Source organism: Lutjanus erythropterus, chromosome 20, assembly GCF_056507025.1.
Source record: "Lutjanus erythropterus isolate fLutEry1 chromosome 20, fLutEry1.hap2, whole genome shotgun sequence".
Lineage (NCBI taxonomy): Eukaryota > Metazoa > Chordata > Actinopteri > Lutjaniformes > Lutjanidae > Lutjanus > Lutjanus erythropterus.
Genome location: NC_139336.1, coordinates 9,105,218 through 9,126,598, shown reverse-complemented (window position 1 = coordinate 9,126,598; position 21,381 = coordinate 9,105,218). Strand labels below are relative to the sequence as shown.

General features: G+C 39.4%; 1 protein-coding gene across 1 annotated transcript; it reads right to left on the bottom strand.

Moving 5' to 3' along the window:
* Positions 1 to 229: 229 nt before the first annotated feature.
* Positions 230 to 21,119, bottom strand: ppp2r2ab (protein phosphatase 2, regulatory subunit B, alpha b). Its single transcript, XM_084745638.1, has 10 exons — positions 20,825 to 21,119; positions 17,705 to 17,773; positions 13,013 to 13,110; positions 12,538 to 12,703; positions 11,552 to 11,664; positions 8,630 to 8,807; positions 7,842 to 8,006; positions 5,208 to 5,377; positions 4,169 to 4,260; positions 230 to 1,915 (listed from the first exon to the last, which is right to left on the bottom strand). The coding sequence occupies exons 1-10, from the start codon at positions 20,829 to 20,831 to the stop codon at positions 1,636 to 1,638; spliced, it is 1,338 nt and encodes a 445-aa protein (XP_084601764.1). The 5' UTR covers positions 20,832 to 21,119; the 3' UTR covers positions 230 to 1,635.
* Between the last annotated feature and the right edge of the window lie 262 nt (positions 21,120 to 21,381).

Genomic DNA, 21,381 nt, shown 5'->3' with positions numbered 1-21,381 from the left:
TTTGATCATTTTAAGTTTCACAAAGACTTTATCACAGCTTAAAGCAAATGAAATTACTCAGAGGGTATTCCTTAAGAGAAAACCCTCTCAAACTGGGGGTCCATTATCTGTTGTGCATCTTTTGTGGTGGTCCTTGACATGAAAAAAAAGTTTAGGAACCCTGACATACTGCAGAAAACGAGAGCACAGTACCGACAAGATCCCATCAACGATGAGGCAATCACAAGGATGCAAAAAGTAGTTCCTTTATTATCTTCACTGTCATAGATTAAAATTGTAGTTATACATTACTAGAGGCATCAATATAGTCTGAACCGACCACATTTTAAATACGGTGTGGAAACATCAACTGCTGCAAGTCCTTGTGCAGCTTTATTGTACCATCACATACAGTAGCAGTAATAATGTCTGCAGTAGTTTCAACAAACACTTTTTAAGTGACTTAATGCCTCAAATAATGTTTTTCTTTTAAACCGCAGTCTTATAACACATCCAAGTACTTTAAGTTGGTGCAGTAAGAGTCCAGTGTCAAATCAAAAGCTTTTCCCTGTTGTGAAGTACAGCATCAGAGCTGTGGTACACCATGGGAAGACAATACTTAAGATCACTCAAAAAAGATATGTGTAAAGGTCCAGCTTCATTTTCACAAAATAGGACGGAACAAATCTGGTGACATTTTTAACTTTTTTAATATAAATATGACAATCATAATAATTATCTTTGAATAGGCTATCTCTTATACCTGACTATTGTTGAACACAAACAAAAGGAGGAAGAGGAACCGATGCACGAAAAATGTCAAGACAGAGCCAATCCATAAAAAAAAAAAAAAAAAAAAAAAAAAAGAAAGAAAAAGAAAAATCTCTTCAGCCTGGACTTATTTGGCCGCCCAGAGCCTGAGACACAGCGAGATAACTCCTCGCCGTGTCGGGCTTTAAATCTGTGAAAACACACTGAACTTCTCCAACTCCTGGAGGCAACCGCTGACGTGTTGCTGTCCAGTGTGAGCAGTCAAGTGTGTGAAGACAACTGTGAGCATACATTTTGTGACTGAGTATGCATGGTTTAATGAAAGAGGGGAGACGTGAAGAGACTCAAAGAATACTATGACAGTATAACAGATGAATTAATAAAAGGTGTATACACAAAAAAATGCTTTTTTCTTAGAAAAATAAACACTAGAATGGCACAGGACAATAAGGGGGACATACTAAATAAGTGTTTTTTCATTTTCTACCACAGAGCCATTGGGGAAAAGTTATAAAAATAAGTGTCTGTATCAGAATTTTAAGGAAACTAAACTGGTTTACCCATGTTAACCCAGGGGAAGAAAAGAGCAGGTGGGCTGGCAAAAAAAAACATACCAAAAAAGGAAGGGGGGAAAAAAGAAATTGGCACAACATCACTTAAACAACAAGGCGGGTGTTACTCTGCCACAGACAGGCTGATGATGGGCAAGAGCGAGGCTTCCTCTGTCCACATCTAGAACAAAGTGGCAAAGACTGGTCACCCAGTAGCGACGGACAGGGATGCTGGTTGTCGGCGTTACCACAGATCACCCTGGATGAGGCTGCGTGGCTGCAGGTGGCACATGAAGTCACCCGCGCCAGATCTCATGTTACGCTCACCCTGTAGTTAATTCACTTTATCCTGGAATATGTAGAGATTGTTGGTCGTCGCCACTGCGATGATGTTGTCCTGGGGGTGCCACGCAGTGTGGAGGATCTTCTTGTTGAAGTCCAAACTGTCCACGCTGATTTCATCCTTCTTGCGTTTGCCGCCTGCGCACACTTTGCGAGGCTTTAGGACCTGCATGGGCTTGCTGTTTTCCCGGGACGCTTCCAAAGTTACGTCCCGCCTGTGACCACGGTCGAACATCCGGAAGAAGTTGTTGTATGAGCCAGTCATCACCACGCTGTCAGGGGGAAATATGAGAAAGTTAAATGAGCCTCTAAGGTAGAATCAGATGATGAAAAATACAGGCAGACGGCAGGGTCTCTTCAGATGCAGCCAACACCACACATTTCTAGAGGGTCATGGGTGATGACTGAAGGGGATTAAGTGTCTGAGCCTATACATTCAAGTAATCATACAATCATGGCCATAATTAAAACATTTGTGTTCAGTGTTAATTTCATTGACATATACAGTACTGTGCAAAAGTACAGTGCTGTAAAGTAAGAATGCTTTCAAAAATATAAAATGTAATTGTTTATTTTGATCTATTTACAAAATAAAAAGTGAGCGAACCAGAAGAAAAATCTAAATCATATCAATATTTAGTGTGACCACCCTTCGCATTCAAAACGGCATCAATTCTTCCAGGTACACTTGCACACAGTTTTTGAAGGAACTCGGCAGGTAAGTTGTTCCAAACATCTTAGAGAACTAACCACAGGTCTTCTGTGGATGTAGGCTGCCTCAAATCCTTCGGTCTCTTCATGTAATCCCAGACAGACTCAGTGATGTTGATATCAGGGCTCTGTGGGGGCCATACCGCTGTATGTTTGGGGTCGTTGTCCTGCCGCAGAGTAAATTTTGGCCCAATCAGACGACTCCATGATGGTACTGCATTATGGATAAGTATCTGCATGTATTTCTTAACACTGAGGAGACCACTAAGCCTGACCAAATCCCCAACTCCATTTGCAGAAATGCAGGCCCAAACTTGCAAAGAACCTCCACCTTGCCTCACTGTTGCCCACAGACACTCATTATTGCACCACTTTCCCGCCCTTTGGCGAACTAACTGCCTTCTGCTACAGCCAAATATTTCAACTTGACTCATCAGTCCAGGGCACCTGCTGCCAATTCTCTGCAGACCAGTTCCTCCGTTTCCATGCATAATTGAGTCGCTTGGACTTGTTTCCATGTCGGAGGTTTGGCTTTTTGGGCATAATTCTTCCATGAAGACCACTTCTGGCCAGATTTCTCCGGACAGTAGGTGTGTACCTGGGTCCCACTGGTTTCTGCTGGTTCTGAGCTGATGGCACTGCTGGGCGTCTTCTGATTTCGAAGAGAAGTAAGCATAATGTGTCTTTCATCTGCTGCACCAAGTTTCCTTGGCTGACCTCTGCATCTACAATCCTCAATGTTGCCCGTTTCTTTGTGCTTCTTCAAGAGACCTTGAACCGCACATCTGGAAAGCCCAGTCTGCTTTGAAATCTTTGCCTGGGAGAGACCTTGCTGATGCAGTATATACTTTGTCTTGTTGCTGTGCTCAGTCTTGTCGTGGTGTATGACCTGTGACATGACACACCTTGATAGCAGAATTTGGCTGTTCCTCACTCAGTTTCAACCTTCATATGAAGCTGATACTTGAAACTGGTTAATCAAACACCTGACTATGATACTACAAAATCCCTTACGTTGTGCAATTGTAACTAGAAGTGACACTGTTTTTGAAGGCAAAGGGTGGCCACACCAAATATTGATTTGATTTAGATTTTTCTTCTGTTCACTCACTTTGCATTTTGTAAATAGATCAAAATAAACAATTACATTTTATATTTTTGAAAGCATTCTTATTTTACAGCATTTCTTTACTCCTGCCTAAAACTTGTGCATGGTACTGTATGTTTCATCATACTGAAAGACACAAGATTACTAAATATAAACTAATTTTTGATGACAAAGAAAATCCATTGTCACTTCTGTCAACAACTAAAAACAAGATGATAGTTTTAGATAGAACTGATCTATACAGGAAGTCGCCTAGCATGCTCTTAAACCGTACAGAAATGTCAGCCTTTGGGAGACAACAGACCAGGATAAACTTCACTTTTTAACTAAAGGAAAACCTTTGTAAACAATGTGGATCAACAATTACCAGTAAAAACAATGAACTTGAAGTGACATTTACAGGCAACGATCCCAGAATTCATGTTTAGTTTTTCCCCTCGTTCAAGCCAAGAACATTTTATCCCCTAACCCATATCGGTGTTTTCACTAAGCTTAAAAAACAATGCATAGATAAAGTTTTGTATCTAAACACCTCTCATTAATAACAAATTCATAGATGTTTCCTTCACAAGTATGAGTTTGGAAATTCTTGAAATGTTAATGTAATGCATTACACTTTAACTAACCCTATCTTAGTCAACTAAATCTCCAGTAGATTAAGTTGACTAAGATAGGGTTAGTTAGTCTGTCCCCTGCATGTCCTCACCTGTCATTGCCATTCCAGCAGCATTCGAACTTGTCAAAGATGCAGTCATTCTCGTAGAGCGAGCACAGCTTGCTCCTCAGGTACTCATGAACCTGTAATGATCAGAGGCAGGTATGAAGGGGTGACCTAAGGACTCACACATCCACTGGGAAAGCTCTTTATTATGAATGTGCATGTGGATGTAGTTATAAAATCTACACATGAGCAATCTAGGTGCTTATTTTATCTAGAAGCTTATCTCAACTCCTTTCTGTGCAAAAGCCAGTGCACAGCAAAACCATATTTATGGTGCCCCCTAGTGGTCACCATCTAGAACTACAAGGAGTGATTCAAAAAGGTGTGGTCACTGTAAAAAAAACAAAACAAAACAAAACAGTCATTGTATTCCTTTCTTTGATGGGCATTGCATTTGTATAAATATTAAATGGTATGTATATGGTATCAATATCAAGAATAAATTCACGTAGAATTCTGAAAGAGAAAATAAAATGGAATTCCAAGCTACATTTGCAGGGTGTAGACACATTTACACATGACCATAACAGAACCTGAAATAAATACTACTACTTTGTGTAACTGTTGTTGAGACTGTAATAAAACAATAAATCATCTGACTTTGAAACGTTTTTTTAACCCAGTGTCCCAGTGAGGATAACAATGTTTAGCCTGCAAACCCAGGTGAGATAAATAATCTTGTTTAGGTTAAATTCAAGTGCATTAAGCTCATGTTAAAACTTGTATCTCTATTAGTTTGGTAAAAGCATTAGCAGTGCCGCATTAAAATGAAAAACTGTCTCGAACTCTGTTAATATTACAATATCACTAACATGACATTCGTACAGCACAGACAGAGTTATAAAATAAACAGGGACTGTCATTCAAAGCGTTAGACTATGTCAGCTCCTCCACACTTTGTCAAGTCTGTAGCAACATGCCCTTCGTTAATCCAGTGCTAATGATCACTCATAACCTGTTTACACTTGTGTAACAAAACCCAACATCACATGTTGCTGGTGTGCATCTTGTTTGTCTCTCTCACCTGATAGGTCTCCACTGGTCTGTTTTCCATGTTCAAATCCCAAATCTTCACAGACAAGTAGTCTCTGGTCATCATGTAGCGTCCATTGTGGCTAAACTTAACATCTGAGATTGAGGATATGATCTCAGAGAAGAAGGAGCGATTACTGGGATCTTCTGGCTCCTCAAACACTGGACAGGAGAGAGAAGATGATAAAAGCATAATCAAAAACCCTATGAAATTCAAAGTTTTTTTCAAAATTTTCCCAAGTGTGTTTTTAACAGAGCAAGGAATTTTCAACATAACATTTCTAAACACACTAGTTTTCTTTAGAAAGCATAAATTATTTCTATTTGCCCACAATAACAGAATTATTTTAGAAAAAAACAAAAATTACCAGGTCAATATTATTACCCCCCTTAAGAACTGACTTTTTTATTGAGCCACAGCACAAACCACTGTTGTGCAATTATTTGCTTTAACTTAATAATTCACAAAGCTTGTAAAATCAAGTTAAAACTGAGGGTTATCTTCCGATTTACACACAGTACAAAAACGTCAGTAAAGGTTTGAGCTGCCACTTGAGAAACCATCATGCCAAAAACAAAAGAAATCAGTTTAGACTTGAGAAAAAGAATTGTTGATGCTCACAAAGCAGGAGAAGGATATACAAAGTTATCACAGCGTTTCCAAGTGTCAAGAACTGGAGTGAGAAGTATCATGAAGAAATTCAAAGAGAGCCACACAGTACAGAACAAGCCTGGCAGAGGCAGAAAGCGAAAGATTTCAAAGACTCTGGAAAGAAAACTAGTGAGAGATGTGTCTAAAGACCCCAGAACAACTGCCAAGACACTAGTGAATGACTTAGCCAAGTCAGGAATTGTAGACTCAAAGAAGACAATCACTAGAGCCCTGCACAGGAATGGACTGTGAGGTTGCAGACCAAGACTCTACTTCTGCAGAAGAGACAACTTCAAATGGAACAAGAGCTCTTTGGCCAAAGAGACGTTGCTAATATTTGGAGAAAGAAAGGAGAGGCGTATAACCCAAAGAACACTGTCCCCACGGTGAAACACGGTGGTGGGAGTATTATGCTGAGGGGACGCATCAGTGCATCTGGAACTGGGAATCTCGTCAAGGTGGAAAGAATCATGAAGAAAGAAAGATATGTGAAGATTTAGAAAGAAAAGCTCAAGCAGTCAGCAGCATAACTGGGTCTGGGTCGCCGCTTTGTCTTTCAACACGACAACGACCCAAAAACACACGTCGCTCCTGGTGAACAACTACCTCCAGAAGACCAAAGTGAACATTACTGACTGGCCTGCACAAAGCCCTGACTTGAATCCCATTGAAAATCTGTGGGGTGAACTGAAGACCAAGGTCCAAGCCAGAAGACAATCAAAACTGGAGGCGCTTCAGAGATTCACAAGAGAAGAATGGGCTGAGATTCCTCAGGGGACGTGTCTGAGACTTGTTGAAAACTACAACAAACGACTGAAGGCTATTATCCAGAAAAAAGGATACACAATCGACTATTAGCATCAGAAGGGCTAATAATTTTGATCCTGGTAGTTTTTGGTTTTTATGAAATAATTTTGTTTGTGTGTGCAAAGTAAAATAATATAAGCATCCAAAATAAAACCAGGATGTTTGGAAAAGCTGTCTTAAAAATTCCTTGCTCCGTTTAACAGCACTTGGGAAATACTTTAAAAAAGGGGGGCTAATAATTTCATCCTCATCTGTATATGAAGTTGAGAGTGTGCAATACTACAGTGAATGTACTATCAAACAACGATGGATAATAAGTCTTTCATAATAAGTCTTTCACTAGCAGCCAAACCCTGTCCATTAAGCCACCAGCCAAGCTGTGCTATTGTCTCTGATTTTAGTCTTGTTGGTCGGCTCAGATTCAGTCACATCACTCTGAGATGCATCAGCATTTCTTTGAGCTGTTTACCATCGTCAAATCTCTCAAATCACTGCTCCGACAGTCATTGTTTTTCTGACTGCTGAGCTCCTTGACAAACTCCAGAGCCAGAAAATGTTACTTGTGTGGTGTTACTATGACAACCGGCAACACCGTTGTCATTACAGTAGCTGTGGCATAACTATGACATGAATATGTTATGATGATATTAAACTTAGTTTTTAATAAGGTGATTTGAATGAATGTAATGAATGTAAATATATTTTATGTTTATTTTTAATGTGGTGAAATGTCAATGTAAAAACACACAATAACCTTGCAGCACCCTTGGCCCAACCTCACTCACACTGGGAACCACTGGTCAAGGTCAGAGGTCTGCAACTGCAAAAGTATCTGGAGCCACAACTATTTTTTTCCCCTTTTCCCTAAGGACTTTTTTTTATTTAGAATCCATAGCTAGTTTACTGAGACTCAAGAAGACTAGCACTATCAAAATTAAGAGGAAATGCACCAAACCATAGATGTAGGCTATGATGCACAAATTTGGAGTTGTCTCAACTTCTTCATAGATGTACAAAAATGATTTTAAAAAAAACATTACTTGTTTCCATCAAATTCTTTGACAAAGTCACAGGGAGCCACTGAACCATCTTGTCTGCAGCAGGGTACTTAAACCACTTGTCTGAGTCGGGTAATGGGGATTAAAAATGACCAAAGAAGGTACTCACATTTGGAGTGCTTGTCGCACAGCGCTGACATCCTCATGTCACACAGACGGATGGTTCCTTTGCTGCTGCTGTAGACGAAGGTGTTGCACTGGTGAGGATGGAACTCTGCTGCTGTGATCACCTCCGTCAGCTCCTCCATGTTGGCCGGTTTAATGTCAACAATATCTGAAGAGTGCGGGGTTAAGAGGAATGAACCTTTCGAGTAATTAGGACGATGCCTCGCTTCATTTAAGTGCGTGTGATAATGTGTCCAGTGCAGCTCTGCAGCACAAAAACATTTCCCTAAATCATGCTCTGAAAATCAGAGCAATATTTCTTTGGCAAGAGTCAAATTGGGTGATTACATTCCCTGAAAAGAGGGAGAGGAAGAAAAAAACAAAACATCAGACCGATAATGAACCAGTGTCTAGAGACAAAATAAACATCAAGCGTGACAATTAGTCTTTTCAGCCTACTTATTACACATGAAAGACAACCAATGAGATGCCCTGACAGAAACTAGCCTTTCAGAATTGTTTTCCATTTGTGTGACAGCATTATTGACCCCAACATTGTTATTTCCCCCTAAATTTTCTACCTTGTCGCTTTCCCTTCTTCCTAACGATAGCTTTGAGCGTCAAAACTTGCCGATTTCGCATCAGGTGATGACAACATGTCAGGCCGCATAAAAAAAATTACAGCTGATCCCTATTACATAACATAGCATTACATAACTGCATATTCAGATGAGTGTTTCGTGGATTAGGCAGGTGCACAGACACAAAATGCCCACATGGATTTAAGGATACTGAAGCTGCGGTCAGTGATCTCCAGGTGCCAGAGGTTGATGCGGAGGTCATCTGCAGACAGGTAGGTCTCATTGTCGCTGTTGACTGAGATAGAGTTGATATGGTAGGTGTGAGCATTAGCAAACACCCTCCGTGGACTAGCCTCCACCATGAGGTCCATGGGTATTAAAACTGGTACCTGAGATAAAAACAAGCAGGACGTCATTTGAAACTCATATTAAAGACAAGAATGAAGCTCTGAAAGCTCCTTGTGGCACATTTCTCATCTCTCAAAGCAGTCCACAGACTTTATTTACCAAAGCAAATAGCTAGTATGTCATGCAGTATTTTATGTATTCAATTAACTTGATGAAATAGGAAGCACAAACACTCTATACAGGATGAACTACAGCAGCTTCCTTCAGCCATTCTAATGACAGTGTGATGAACAGATTTGCTTCTTTGTAATCAATATAATACACGCCATAAGATAATAGCAGATGTGAAATCAGTCTGTGCTGCACTCATTGGGGGCAGAGTCAGTGTAAAATACATGAATTAATATCTGAATTGCCTTTCTTTAATTTTGTGCCAATATGCAAGTGTAAACGTGAGCCTTTCAGCTGAAGAATGCCCTGATAACTATGCACCCAGAAGGTGCAAAATTCTGACATGAGTCCAAAAACAACTTTAGTAAAACAGATTGCAAGCTACTCTTTGCTGTTAGCAACGAGAAAGGATGTCAGAAGACTCGTAACACACCCATGTTTAATACTTATGCTTATACTTATGCTTCCAAGTGTGTCAGATCTAATATAATGGGTATTGGCTTCTCTTCCAAGTTAAAGGCACAATTATTTATATTTATCCACAGCATCTACACACCTATGTTACACTCAAAGGTGTTTTCAGTTATTTTGACTGCTCTCACAGTGTTAGCATGTAAAGATCTGGGTATATGCAGGAATGCTGAAATAAGACTTCATGCCTTTTAAGACCTTTTTAAGCCCCTTGCCATCCATGTATTTCTAGACCTCATCCCTACTTCGAGATCTAACCGGCTTTTTCAGTGACACACTTTAACTTACATTTATTATACACTGACTGTAAGACAGCAAAATGTAAGAGTTTTAGTTTGTGATAACTTTTTTAATTCAACATTATTCAGACAGATCAGGTAGAACGCCCATCATCACTTTGAGGTCAGCAGTAGACGATGAAGCAGCAGCCATTATTGTAGCTTCAGCAGTGGTGGGTATTGCAACCTGGGGACAGACGTGTACATGCAAAAACCATTTGTACACATATCAACTGGTATGTACAAAAGTGGAAGTACTCTGAGACCTCAGACCAACATACACAGTTTGAGAAATAGCTACAGATGAAATGTTGAAATGTACATGAATAATGATGGTAAAACATTGTTTAAGCGGTCTGCCAATTTCACTGATTATGTTATTGTTTTGCAGTCTACAGCGTTTTGTAAAATGTTACTTAGAGGCACAATTATAAACTTAATTTAAAATGATTTAGGAGTGATGAATCTTATTTTTATTTACAGTGGAACCATTACCTCCTTCTTACTAATTTTTCATTCGATCCCAAATTGCAAAGCACTTTGTAGAGTCTGTTTCAATCAGAGCTCTATAAATTAATCTAAGAAAATCCTTCTGACATTTAATAATGATGATATTGCGGTGATGATGGCTTAAATTTGGAATGGATGCTAAAACTAGCCATAGCCGAATCTGCTGTGAGCGATGACAGCTGTTCTGCTGCAAAAACTTCACTGATTCAGCACAATCAGTTGAACATAACTTTTCCTTCTTTCAATTTTTTCACTGACAGGTGTAAGGCAGCACAGACACAAGTATTGATATGTAAACAGATGTTTCTACATCCATTTCTGGATAACTGTGGGAGAGGAAATGCAGCTTGTGCATGTGCCTCCGTTTCTACAATGACTGACATATATATAAAACACAAGTAGCTGTAAATTCAGCTTTATAAATCTGATAAAAAGAATCCATATTTCTGTCCTTGTCCGTACGGAGTTTTAGTCATTAATTATACAGAGGTTTATAAATGCATCTGGTCCCTGCTGTCTGCGTCCCACAGCAGCAAAGTGGCTAGCACTTAGCAAATTATGCTAAACTTGTCCTCTTCCAACACACAGCAGTACACCTCATGATTATTCCAGAGACAGGCCTCAGCCACAGTTTGAACTCCTTTTCCTCAAACCATTTGTTCAAAAACTTGCATTTGCCCATTAACTTGAAGCATTCTATAAACCCACTACGCACCTATGCAACAATCAAATCACACAAACTTTAACAAAGGCTACAATCTCTGTAGACAAATGCATATAAAAATTAAAATATAAAAAAATGTCATCTACAGTAAGACTTTAATACTTCTTAAAGGCCTTAATTTTTTCCCCAAATTGATGCATCAACTTTTAATATTTTTTAAGAAACCTCATAAAGCCTAGAGACAGTGCTTGACTAACTTTTAGCTAGTCTTGTTAGATGATGTTAGTTCTCTCCCACCCGTTTGGGCAGGAAAACTTAAAACTACGAGATTCTTTTAAATATGAAAAATGCTGATATAGACCAATATGTAATACAGAAATGATCTGCCAGCATAGTTTCAAAGTTCAACCTAAAAAAAAGTGCAATCAGTCAGAATAACTGAGAATATTAAGAGAGATTCATTTTAAAACATTTCATCAACCATAAGTATAGCCACTGGGCAGGTAATCTGAGCAGTCTGCATTACCTAAGGGAGCAAACTTGCTAAAATGGGCAGCACTGCTTTCTCACTATATCAAGTATCAAATAATTGTGTAGAGATTATTTTCAGCTCTGTGTAGAAGCCCTCGTCTGGCTGAGTTATCCCACCTCCTGTAATACCCCTCAGGTTGTGTTTGACTGAAGGACTGACCCGCAGTGATGTGATAGTGTTGGGGTCTTTGTAGCGTCCATCCTCCTCTTTGAGATTATAGCCCTCTGGTCTCTTGTCTCGTTCACTGATTTTCCACAACTTGATCGTTTTATCTGTCAAAAATAAAATAAATTGCATAAATAACAACAGCACCCATTTAACAAGAAGTATACAGCCTCAGCATATAATGAATGGATCAAACAACCTGGATATGCTGCTCAGAGTCTGGTCACATTTCAGAGGTTTAAACTAACAGGTGGCAGAACAAAGGGGGAATGGTTAAAAGGATTTTTTAAGGATCTTTGACTCTGCTGTGGCCTAAATAGTCGTTTTTGTCTAGATTCCAGATTTTATGATAATGTTAAATCTCCAGTGACAATCATTTTTAATAGAATGCCTTCATACATTATATGATAGTCAACGAAAGAGGAGGAGAGCCTGGATATTTGTTTGAGGCAGACAACGGAAACCTCTTGAATTACCAGGCAGATTCCTGGGAATTTAACAGAGGAAGTGTCTTCAGAAATATTAATTCAAGTTGTTTGTTTAACATTTGACTTGGATTGCATCTAACGGTTTTCTTCATTATAGATTAATCTGTCAGTTATTTTCATGATAAAACATTTAGTTTATATGATGTAAAAAATAAAGCCCAAGTTGATATCTCAGGTTGGAATCACCAGTCCAAGACTATTTAGTTTTTAATTTAAATGACAAAGCAGCAAATCCTCACTTTTAAGAAGCTGGAACCAGCCAATGTTTTTGTTTGAAAATAACTGAAACAATTGATTATCATAGTATTTTGGCAAAAAGAAAAAATTATTCTGATCAACTTATTTGACCATTCACTAGAGCAACACATTTGACATGTGAAAGTGCCTATAATTAATTTCTCTCATGAAAAAGTTTTAATGTCAGCTGAATTTAAATTAAAGTCAGCACAGATTGATGTTAAAAAAAATCTGTCTCTATGTGCTCTAGCTTACCGTTAGTCGACAACAGGAACTGGGCAGCATTCTTCTGAGGAAGCCAGCGAATCTTGTTGATCTTTTCTTCTATTTCCAAACTCTTCAAGTAGTCAAACTCAGGCTCATGGCTCTGGAAAGTGCTGTAAACATTGTATTCGCTCCGGAACTGGGGCTGATTCTTATTCTGCCAAGAGTCGGGGGGAAATATTAGACAAGGATGAAAAGAGCAGATTTTAGTTGTTCTATATTTGAAAATTTCATTCCAAAAAGACATATCCATCTCTTCAATAAAAAGTGACAGCTTCTTTTAGCAAGAAAAAACACTGGTTACAATATAATACTCTTAATCTTTAACTTTTTGCCTACAGAACAGTCTCCTGAATAAAATCTTACTTTTTTTTTTAACTTTAAGCAATTGAGTTCAAGAGGTGACCTTTACTAAAATGTGTGGTTTGTCAGTAAAACTCAACAGAAGACAAACTTGCAGCTGTACCTCTATTTCCTGCTGGAAAATGACTACGCGCCCACCCTTGTCTCCTGTGGCAAGCAGCTCCCCTGTGTGGTTAAACTCAACTGTGGATATGATATCCGCTGTAAAGGAAAAAAAAAGACAGATATTTAAACCTTCACCTGCAATAATGTTATTTTTAAATTGCTGTGGAGAGACAAAACTACTTCTCTCCAATAACTAAGACAATGAGGAGTCACTTAGTTCATCCAAACTAAGGCTGGATTTATCTGTCCTGAGTCAGAGCTGGATGGACGAGTGTGTAGGCCGGAGATGGAGAAGGATGTCAGAGCATGTAGAGCAGACGGAAAATGATCAGTAACCTAGTTTTTCCCCCATTTCTCTCCCAGCTCACTGAGACAGCATTACACGTTCCCCCAACAGCAGTATGTTGCTTGATAAACTGACACACTCACACACACACATATACACACTTAACTTAACCCTTTGTTGCCCACTGGAGCAGAAAGACAATGCCGCAAAAGGTTGTAGTGGTAGGAGGTCTTTGTGTACGTCGTACTCCCTGAGGCCCAAAGTAGGGGGTCATACGTTGCAACCAGAGGCATGGCTATTTCAGAGGACAGACGTAAGACTGCTCTGCTATTACGGCAGCAAGTAATAATATTCAATATCCAGCAGCTGATGTTTAATCTATTCTATTAATTCAATGATTTAGCATATAAAACGCAAATAAAAATCCATGATCACATGTCCATCACAGTGGGTAAAAACAAAACCACCATACTAGCAAAGCAACTTCCCGCATTATGAAGATGCATTAGTTAGTAACGGAAATCACTATTTATATGTGAATGTTGCATAAATCAAGAACAGTGAGATTAAGAATGTAGGCCAAGGATAATGTACCATTTTTCTGTTACTCCATTGGTAGGAATGCACTAATGGGCTGAACCATACCAGACAGATGTAGAACATCATGGACTGAATGACATTAATGCTTTACATTAAAGCATGCTGCAATTCTTTACATTCCAGTTACATGGCCATCCTCAGTGTGTTCGTAACAAAAGAGTACATGCAAAGATTGCTGTGATCCAACAGGAATTCTTTTCACTTATGTCTGACTCTTCAAATGTTCATTTAGTTTTTCATTAAAAAAAAACGAAAAAAAAAAAACACAAAAAAACACAAACATACTCTGACTCAAAACATTTTACCTCAGAATTCTGATTACATGCTTTGACATCATCTGTCAATTCAGACATTATTAGAGCAGATATTTATTGCCTAAATATGCCAATAATAGTCTTGCATAGCCAGATCTCTCTCACACATTCTGCTAAAAGGCGAAAAATGCCCTGTCTTACTCACATTTCTTTAAACCAATCAAAATCATTTTGGGCAGCACTAAGCCCAGGACACAGTCACGGTGCTGCTGCAAAATATTGTTGAGAGGGACCTTGTTTTGCTTGAATATTTGCAAGTCGGGATGCAAGCTCTGGAAGTAAAATGACTACATCACTGCAAAAGAAAAGGTAACAGCTGCCAGCTTGTTCACATTCGCATCATTAGCATCCCAGGTGCTAATTTACCGTTTTGAGTGTATAGGTTGTAGCTTGGAAATTGTTCTTGTTTTCTGGGGACTTTGAAAACATCGATAACCGATGCCAAGAAGTCGTTTGCAACAAGCAACCAATGGCAGACTTACACCCGCAGTATGCATCTGGTGAGTAAGACTATGCCGATACTGATATACACCAATTTGCTGCAGTATGCCAGTATCAGTATGCCAGTATCAACCAAAAACTTATCATGCATCCTAAACTGAAACATATGGGAAAAAAAAAAAAAAACATCAAGGGAAACAATATATTCTTAAGTACGTATTCCCTCCAAGGTGACCCAAGTCTGAGGAAAACGTTTTGCATTTTCCTGAAGAGATGCCAGCCATAATATGACAGAAAGACCAATTTAAAAAAACTGTCTTCCAAAAGAAAAAAAAGACAACAAAAAACAAAATAAACAGAGCTTATTTATTCATTTCAATAAGCTGACTGCTTTGCAACAGCAGGGGCGCCAACATAAAGGGGTCCAGCAAAAATGCATGGTTTCAGGGTAAAAACCGTTAAAGTTCTGATGTACAATCATTTGCCAGTTTATTAGATACACTCAGTTAAAACTAATGCAGTCTAATATGATAGCCCTTCCATAAATTCTACCCTCATGAAAGTTATAATCAGTTTTGGTTGAGTGTTTTAGAGAAGAATTCATGGTGTTTTTCTATTATTTTGTCAGCGCCATTTACATCAATGAGGGTAGAACACATCTCAGACAGTTTCTAGGAAAACATAACCTTCAAGAATGTGGGATTTATTACAAGACTGTTGCACTGGACTGCCTTAGTTTTAGCTTGGTGTACCTAATAAATTGTCAACCAATGCAACATTATCTGATATTTGTGCTGCACAGGCCAACAGAAAATAGTGCTGACCAATAAACTGTATTATCACTGTCATATGAACATGTGTAATAAAGCCATCACAAAAGACTGCCTAGATTGCAATAAATAATGAAAATCTATTCATTTAGACACAACATGCATTCACACTTGGCATGCAAATAATGTATATGTCAGACAACCATGTGTGCATGGGTCATGCTGTATGCATTCACACCATTTGGCAATCAGATGTAGCTCCAGCTAGTCATCAGCTACCCTCAGATTAATTGGTATCAATTCATTGGAAAATGTGGTTGAGGAAGACTCTGTGGAGAAAAAGAACAGCACTTCTACCACTTCGAAATTACTGTAGATTCGGAGGAGACGACAAGTGTGTAAAACACACTAAACAGTTGTGGCTATTCAATGTTTGGAGTCTGTGTGAGCAGTAGGGGTGTAAGAAAATACTGATACAATTTAGTATTACGGTATGTTTTATCATACTGTATCGATTCTTAAAAACACTGCATCGTGATATCTGCAAAGATGCGTGGCAGTAGTTGATTTTGTGTTGTGTTTACACCCACAAACACTAGAAAACAGTATTGATATCAATCTTCACTGTTCTGATTGCATAAAAAAAATACTTTTTAACTCAAATTTTAGGCATATAGTGGTGCATTCTTTATACTATGGTAATTCTCCTACAATTAGATTTTAAAAATATTTAAAAATATTAAATATTTGTTTATTTAGCAAATAACATCATTGTAATATTGAACAGTGCTATCACACATAGCAGATTTTCCCTCATGCAAGCCTAATGTGTAAACACAAGTTCAAGGTAATATACCTCATACCACAAATGGTGAAGCATTGTGCTACTGTTTACCTAGGCTGCACCTTAAAATTTTGTCAGTCAAATCTGATTTGGCTGTTCAATACAAAGATTCTGCAATTCTTTTTTCAGTTCAGCACCATACTAAACTCAGTGAAAAGTGTCCATTATCCTGATCATAGTAGGTATAAAATCCCAGCGCACCACAGAGCATCTCTCCCAGCTGCTGACAGGCCTGCAGCCACTGCAACACATCACCTGCCCTGCATGCCCTGCTGTGCACTGGGGTGGCTGAAGAGGCCGACAGCACATCACCTGCCCTCCACTTCTATCAGCCTTCTCTGCTTGCATTACAGTTAAATTGTCATTTTTGTATACTTTCAGGCTCTGTTTGTAAAGTTTACTGCCAGCCACGATATTGCATTGCTCTATGTACAATGATGCAGCTAAAAAACATGAAGAAATAACGAAACTTATTTACCATCATTGCATGTTGTCACAAGGATTTCTTTTGAGTATGCAAGCTCATAAAATGTGATTGAAATGTTAGGCCTGTCCAAGTGTGTTTTTGTAATCTTGTATCTGTTGATCAACTTAAAGATTCTCAGTCAACTGAGAGTCTATGATTGATGATTCAAATCTTCAACTTTCAGGGGACCGCCCTACTGTTAACCTTACTTTAAGACAGAGAGGGAAATGACTGCTGTCGTGATAACTCTCCGGTAATCCTGTCTAATGGGAGCATAAACTACTTTATCTTATAAGCCTTCACAGTTATAGATACATTATTCAGCTTCTCTGAACTTCTGTCCATTACCAGACATCTGGCCTGCTGAAGGCCCTGTTGCTGAATTTCCCTATAGTTGGAGCACCCGCTCCGCACCATAAACAACCAAGATCCAACCAAGAGTCCAGCTTGTCATCTATCCAGCTCATTGTGGCCATTATAGTTCATATTTTGCAGGACTAATCTAAACAAGCACTTGGTAGTCGCTGACCACAGTTTCAAATAAAGCTGTGCTTCCTGTAGCAGTAAGAGCCTTGCAGTGGGCAGGGGAAAGCTTTTAATGTGAAGCAGCAAGAGTAGGAAGTGAATGGTTTGCATTAGCACTATCCTAACTACAATAGAGCCAAGGTTTCAGAAAACAGGCTGCTGTATGATAAAAGTAGAAACACAATGTAGGAGTGGAACCAGAGACTTCTGTTACATGGGAGTTGCAAAATTCTTAAAGTTAAATATAGTGATCCTTTCAAAAATGGCACTTTCTCTGTAGTCATCTGCATGATGACCACACATAGTGAGCCAGTCAACTGACAGTCACTGTTCTGCTCACTCACTTCAAGCTGTTTGTATTACCCAATACTTATGACATTTTCCCCCCATTTTACCATCTGGGCTTTATGGTTACAAATACTTAGTTTTAGGCACAGCTCATACCTTCAGCTACGTCATCATCGATGGCTCCTTTCACCTGAGAGAAGCACCACTGCATGTCACCTCCAGGTCCTGCAGAAATTGTAAAAAAATAAGCATGTAAGTAAAATTCTGTCAGGTTACAAATTTTACTACATATAATTTAATTTCAAGCTTTATGATGTTTTCCAGAATTTAGCTGTATTGCAGTGAGCATCAACTAGGGCTGCATGATGAAAATTATTTTCAGAGATACTGCAATTGCAATGTTTACAAATAGTGGGAGTGACCATTTTGCATGACAAATTTCATTTTCACTGAAAAAGCAAAACAATTATCATGACAATGACGTGACACTTGTTGTGGTCTGAACCAAACAAACATGTTTTCTTACATCTAGAGAGACAAGATTTCCAGGCCAGGGCATCTCTGCATCTCTCTGTATATTTGTTACATATTTTTCTTTATTAAAAAAAGAGCGGCTTCTGCAATTTAGATATTGTACTTGGTCACATTGCAATTTTTCGATAAGTTTGATTAGGCTTCACTTTACAAGCCTAGCATCAACTATGATGCACAGGCTGCTGAGATAAACTAAGATGGTCAAGTTCAAAATATATGTCAAAACAGAGTACTGCCTATGTGCGTGGACTGGCTGTTGTCAACACCTCTATAAATGATTTTTTTATTTAAGCACTTTGTCACTCTCAGGCAGCAAGGGATAACTAAAATGATGTTGGAACTACAAACAGATGACAGACCTGTTGCGAAAATGTGTGTGGTCATACATGTGCACACATCCTCTTACAACTTCTGCAAGTCTAGCCTCAAAAGAAAAATTTGACAGCAATTTCTCCTACACTAAAATCAAGCTATAGATATCTCTGAACTGTTCCACACAGGATACCTGCAAGACAGGTTCTGTTATGAGCACATTAAGAAGCCAAAAATAGTTAAGTAGTAAATGAGATGAAATACAAGCTACATGAATGTCAAAGATCTTTAACATGCAAGGAGTGCAAAAATGCATCCATCAAATTAAAAATCTGTTTTCAGCTTTTCTTGGTACTGTGGCTTTCTCACTTGTGAGAAAAAGTTGGCTTCAAAACATGTTCATAAATACTGACGTAACTCCAGATCATAGTAGGTGAATCCAGTCTTGAAAGATCTTTTATAATAAGCCTGGGCAACTGTTATACCAGCAGGAGATGCACTCACACCAGGCTCCTACATTAAAAATACATCTACAAGAAAAAACATGCTGCCTTGTCTGATAATGACCATCACTCACCTCAACAGGTTTTTCATCAACATAGCTGATTGCACAATACAGGTAGTTGCATTCCGCATATTTTTACACATCATCATTTCTATTATTACAAAATAAAAACTGGTCTGATTTGTCAATAACAATATCCATCCAACGCATAGTGGAACAGCTCTGCAGAATAATCAAGGACACCTATGAGTCACTGTGGCTTCATCATACACCCGTATTATGAAATGAATCATGATGATTTAAAACAAAAAGCCAGGAGAGGGTTGGTCCTAGCCAGGAAAAATGTAGCACTCTGTCAGATTGCCTGCATTTCCTGCAGATGAAAATGTGCAAAGCAAACAGGTGTTCTTATGTTCAAATCAATCAGTTTCAAAAAGAGAATGATGTGCAACACCTCTGCCCAAAGACCAGTGTCGTTTCCCCACCCAAATGCATGTACTAAATATGATAGTACTGACCCATTTTTCGCAAAATGTATAAATAGCCATCAATCTCAATCGGATTCAAGAGACTAAATTTGCATATAATCATTGATAACTCTACAATCGCTGCACAAGCATCAGCAGATGAATGAAATGTGAAATGCTGCATTTGGCAAAGCAAATCCATGACTATCTGGGTCTTATTCAAGGTGGGATTGTTCTACTTGAGTCTATTTATATCCCGCGACACTGAATCTCTTCACTTCTCAGTCCTTTTCTCAGAAATTGCACAGGACATTTAACAGCCAGCTCAGTCTGCAGCAGGCCTTAAGTGCTAGCCTGCATGTGGGCAATGTCAAAGTTTAAGCTAACGTTAGCTAGCCTGGCTTGTCAAGCAGCCAGTCATGGCATGTTTGAGAAATTTGTGCACTGGCGTGGAAACCGTCAGCTTCACTTCGAGCTATTCACTCGCCGTTTTGTCAAGAACCGCAAACTTAAATGAACTTCAATGAGTGGTTTGTAACGTTAACGTGCAGCCTGAGAAGCAGGCGTTATAGCTACGCCAAGTTAGCGTTAGGTTAGTGTCGCGGGTAGCTATGTTTGGCTAACACGGTAGGCAGAATTAGCTTGCAAGCTTGGTCCCGGGCATAGATATATTATAATAAACTAGATAGTGAATGCAAAGATGGCGCCCATTCAGTCCAATAAGAGTTGCTCGCCTAGCGCATAAGCCGAAGACGTTTTTTAGCTTCCGGGTTTACTTCCTGGATAAACTGCCCACTGAATATGCGCACCAGCGTTTCTCCCCTTTCCTCCGCCTGCGAGCTCCTGCTTGGCCCATAGACTTTACATTGTGGAGATGTCACAGATTTTTACATTTACTTTTTTTGATTGAAGCAAAGTTTTACAAATACAAAACCTCCATGGTTTAGAATCCAAAATAGAAATGGTCACAGCTGACCTTGTCTGCAGTTCGAGCTGTCCTGTCAACAGTTTTACAGACATCTCTTTTACAATGGTGGCCTATGGGTGAAAATGCTTTTTGGGCCGATGGGGAATTTTCACTGCAATACCGCGAGTGGCCACAAGAAGAAAATGGCGGCAGTGCTGAGCGGCAATGCCCCGTCTAGTTCTATATTAAGTCTATGGTCCCGGGCCGGTGATAATGGTAAACAGCTATCGTTTGCTAGCAGCAGCTGGCTAGCTAGCTAGCTAGCTTTAGCCGGCAAAGACAGGCCAGATGGGCGATGACACTCGAATATGCTCCCTAGCTAACGTTAGCACTAGCTAAGTTGCGTTAGCTAGCTACCGTTAGCTACACTGACACTCGGCTGCCAAATCTTGCAACCGTCGGAGCAAAGAGCTTGTTGGAGCCGAGTCGCGTTTTAAAAGCACCGCCCTGCTCATTGTGTTTAAATGTGTATGATGTTAAATCCGAATTACCTGCCATGACGAGACAGACAGTGGAGCTTGCCTCAGTCAGTCACGATCCTGCTTCCCACTCCCACGCGTTGTTCGTGGGATCTGAACTTTTCTTCTTCCGCTGAATGTCCGCTCTCCGACCGTCTGCGCAAACCTGACTGTCAGGCGCCGAATGAACCGTAACACTGCTTATTATTTATTGCTCTCCTCCTTTTCTTTCCCGCTCGTCTCGCTGTTGTTTCACTCCGTGTGTCAGTCACTCTCCCCTCTGTCTCTCCTGCCGCATCCCACAAGTCACTTCTTCCCCACCCCTCTACAGCCTCTATCCGCACGTGAACCAAAGGCTTTTTATAATGCGCGCGCACACTGCATGGCAGATACGCAGGCACGCGCGTGCACATACATGAAGAGACCTACCTAGGAGTGATGGAGAGACTGTAAGGCAGTAAAACTATTATTTGATACAAGCTTTACTGAAGTATTCATATGTCTTGTGTTGAAAAGAATTCAAGAAGAAGTACCCTACAAGTTGGGCTACTTTGTTTCTCAGTAACATTTGGTCGCAGTGCAAGTGGCAT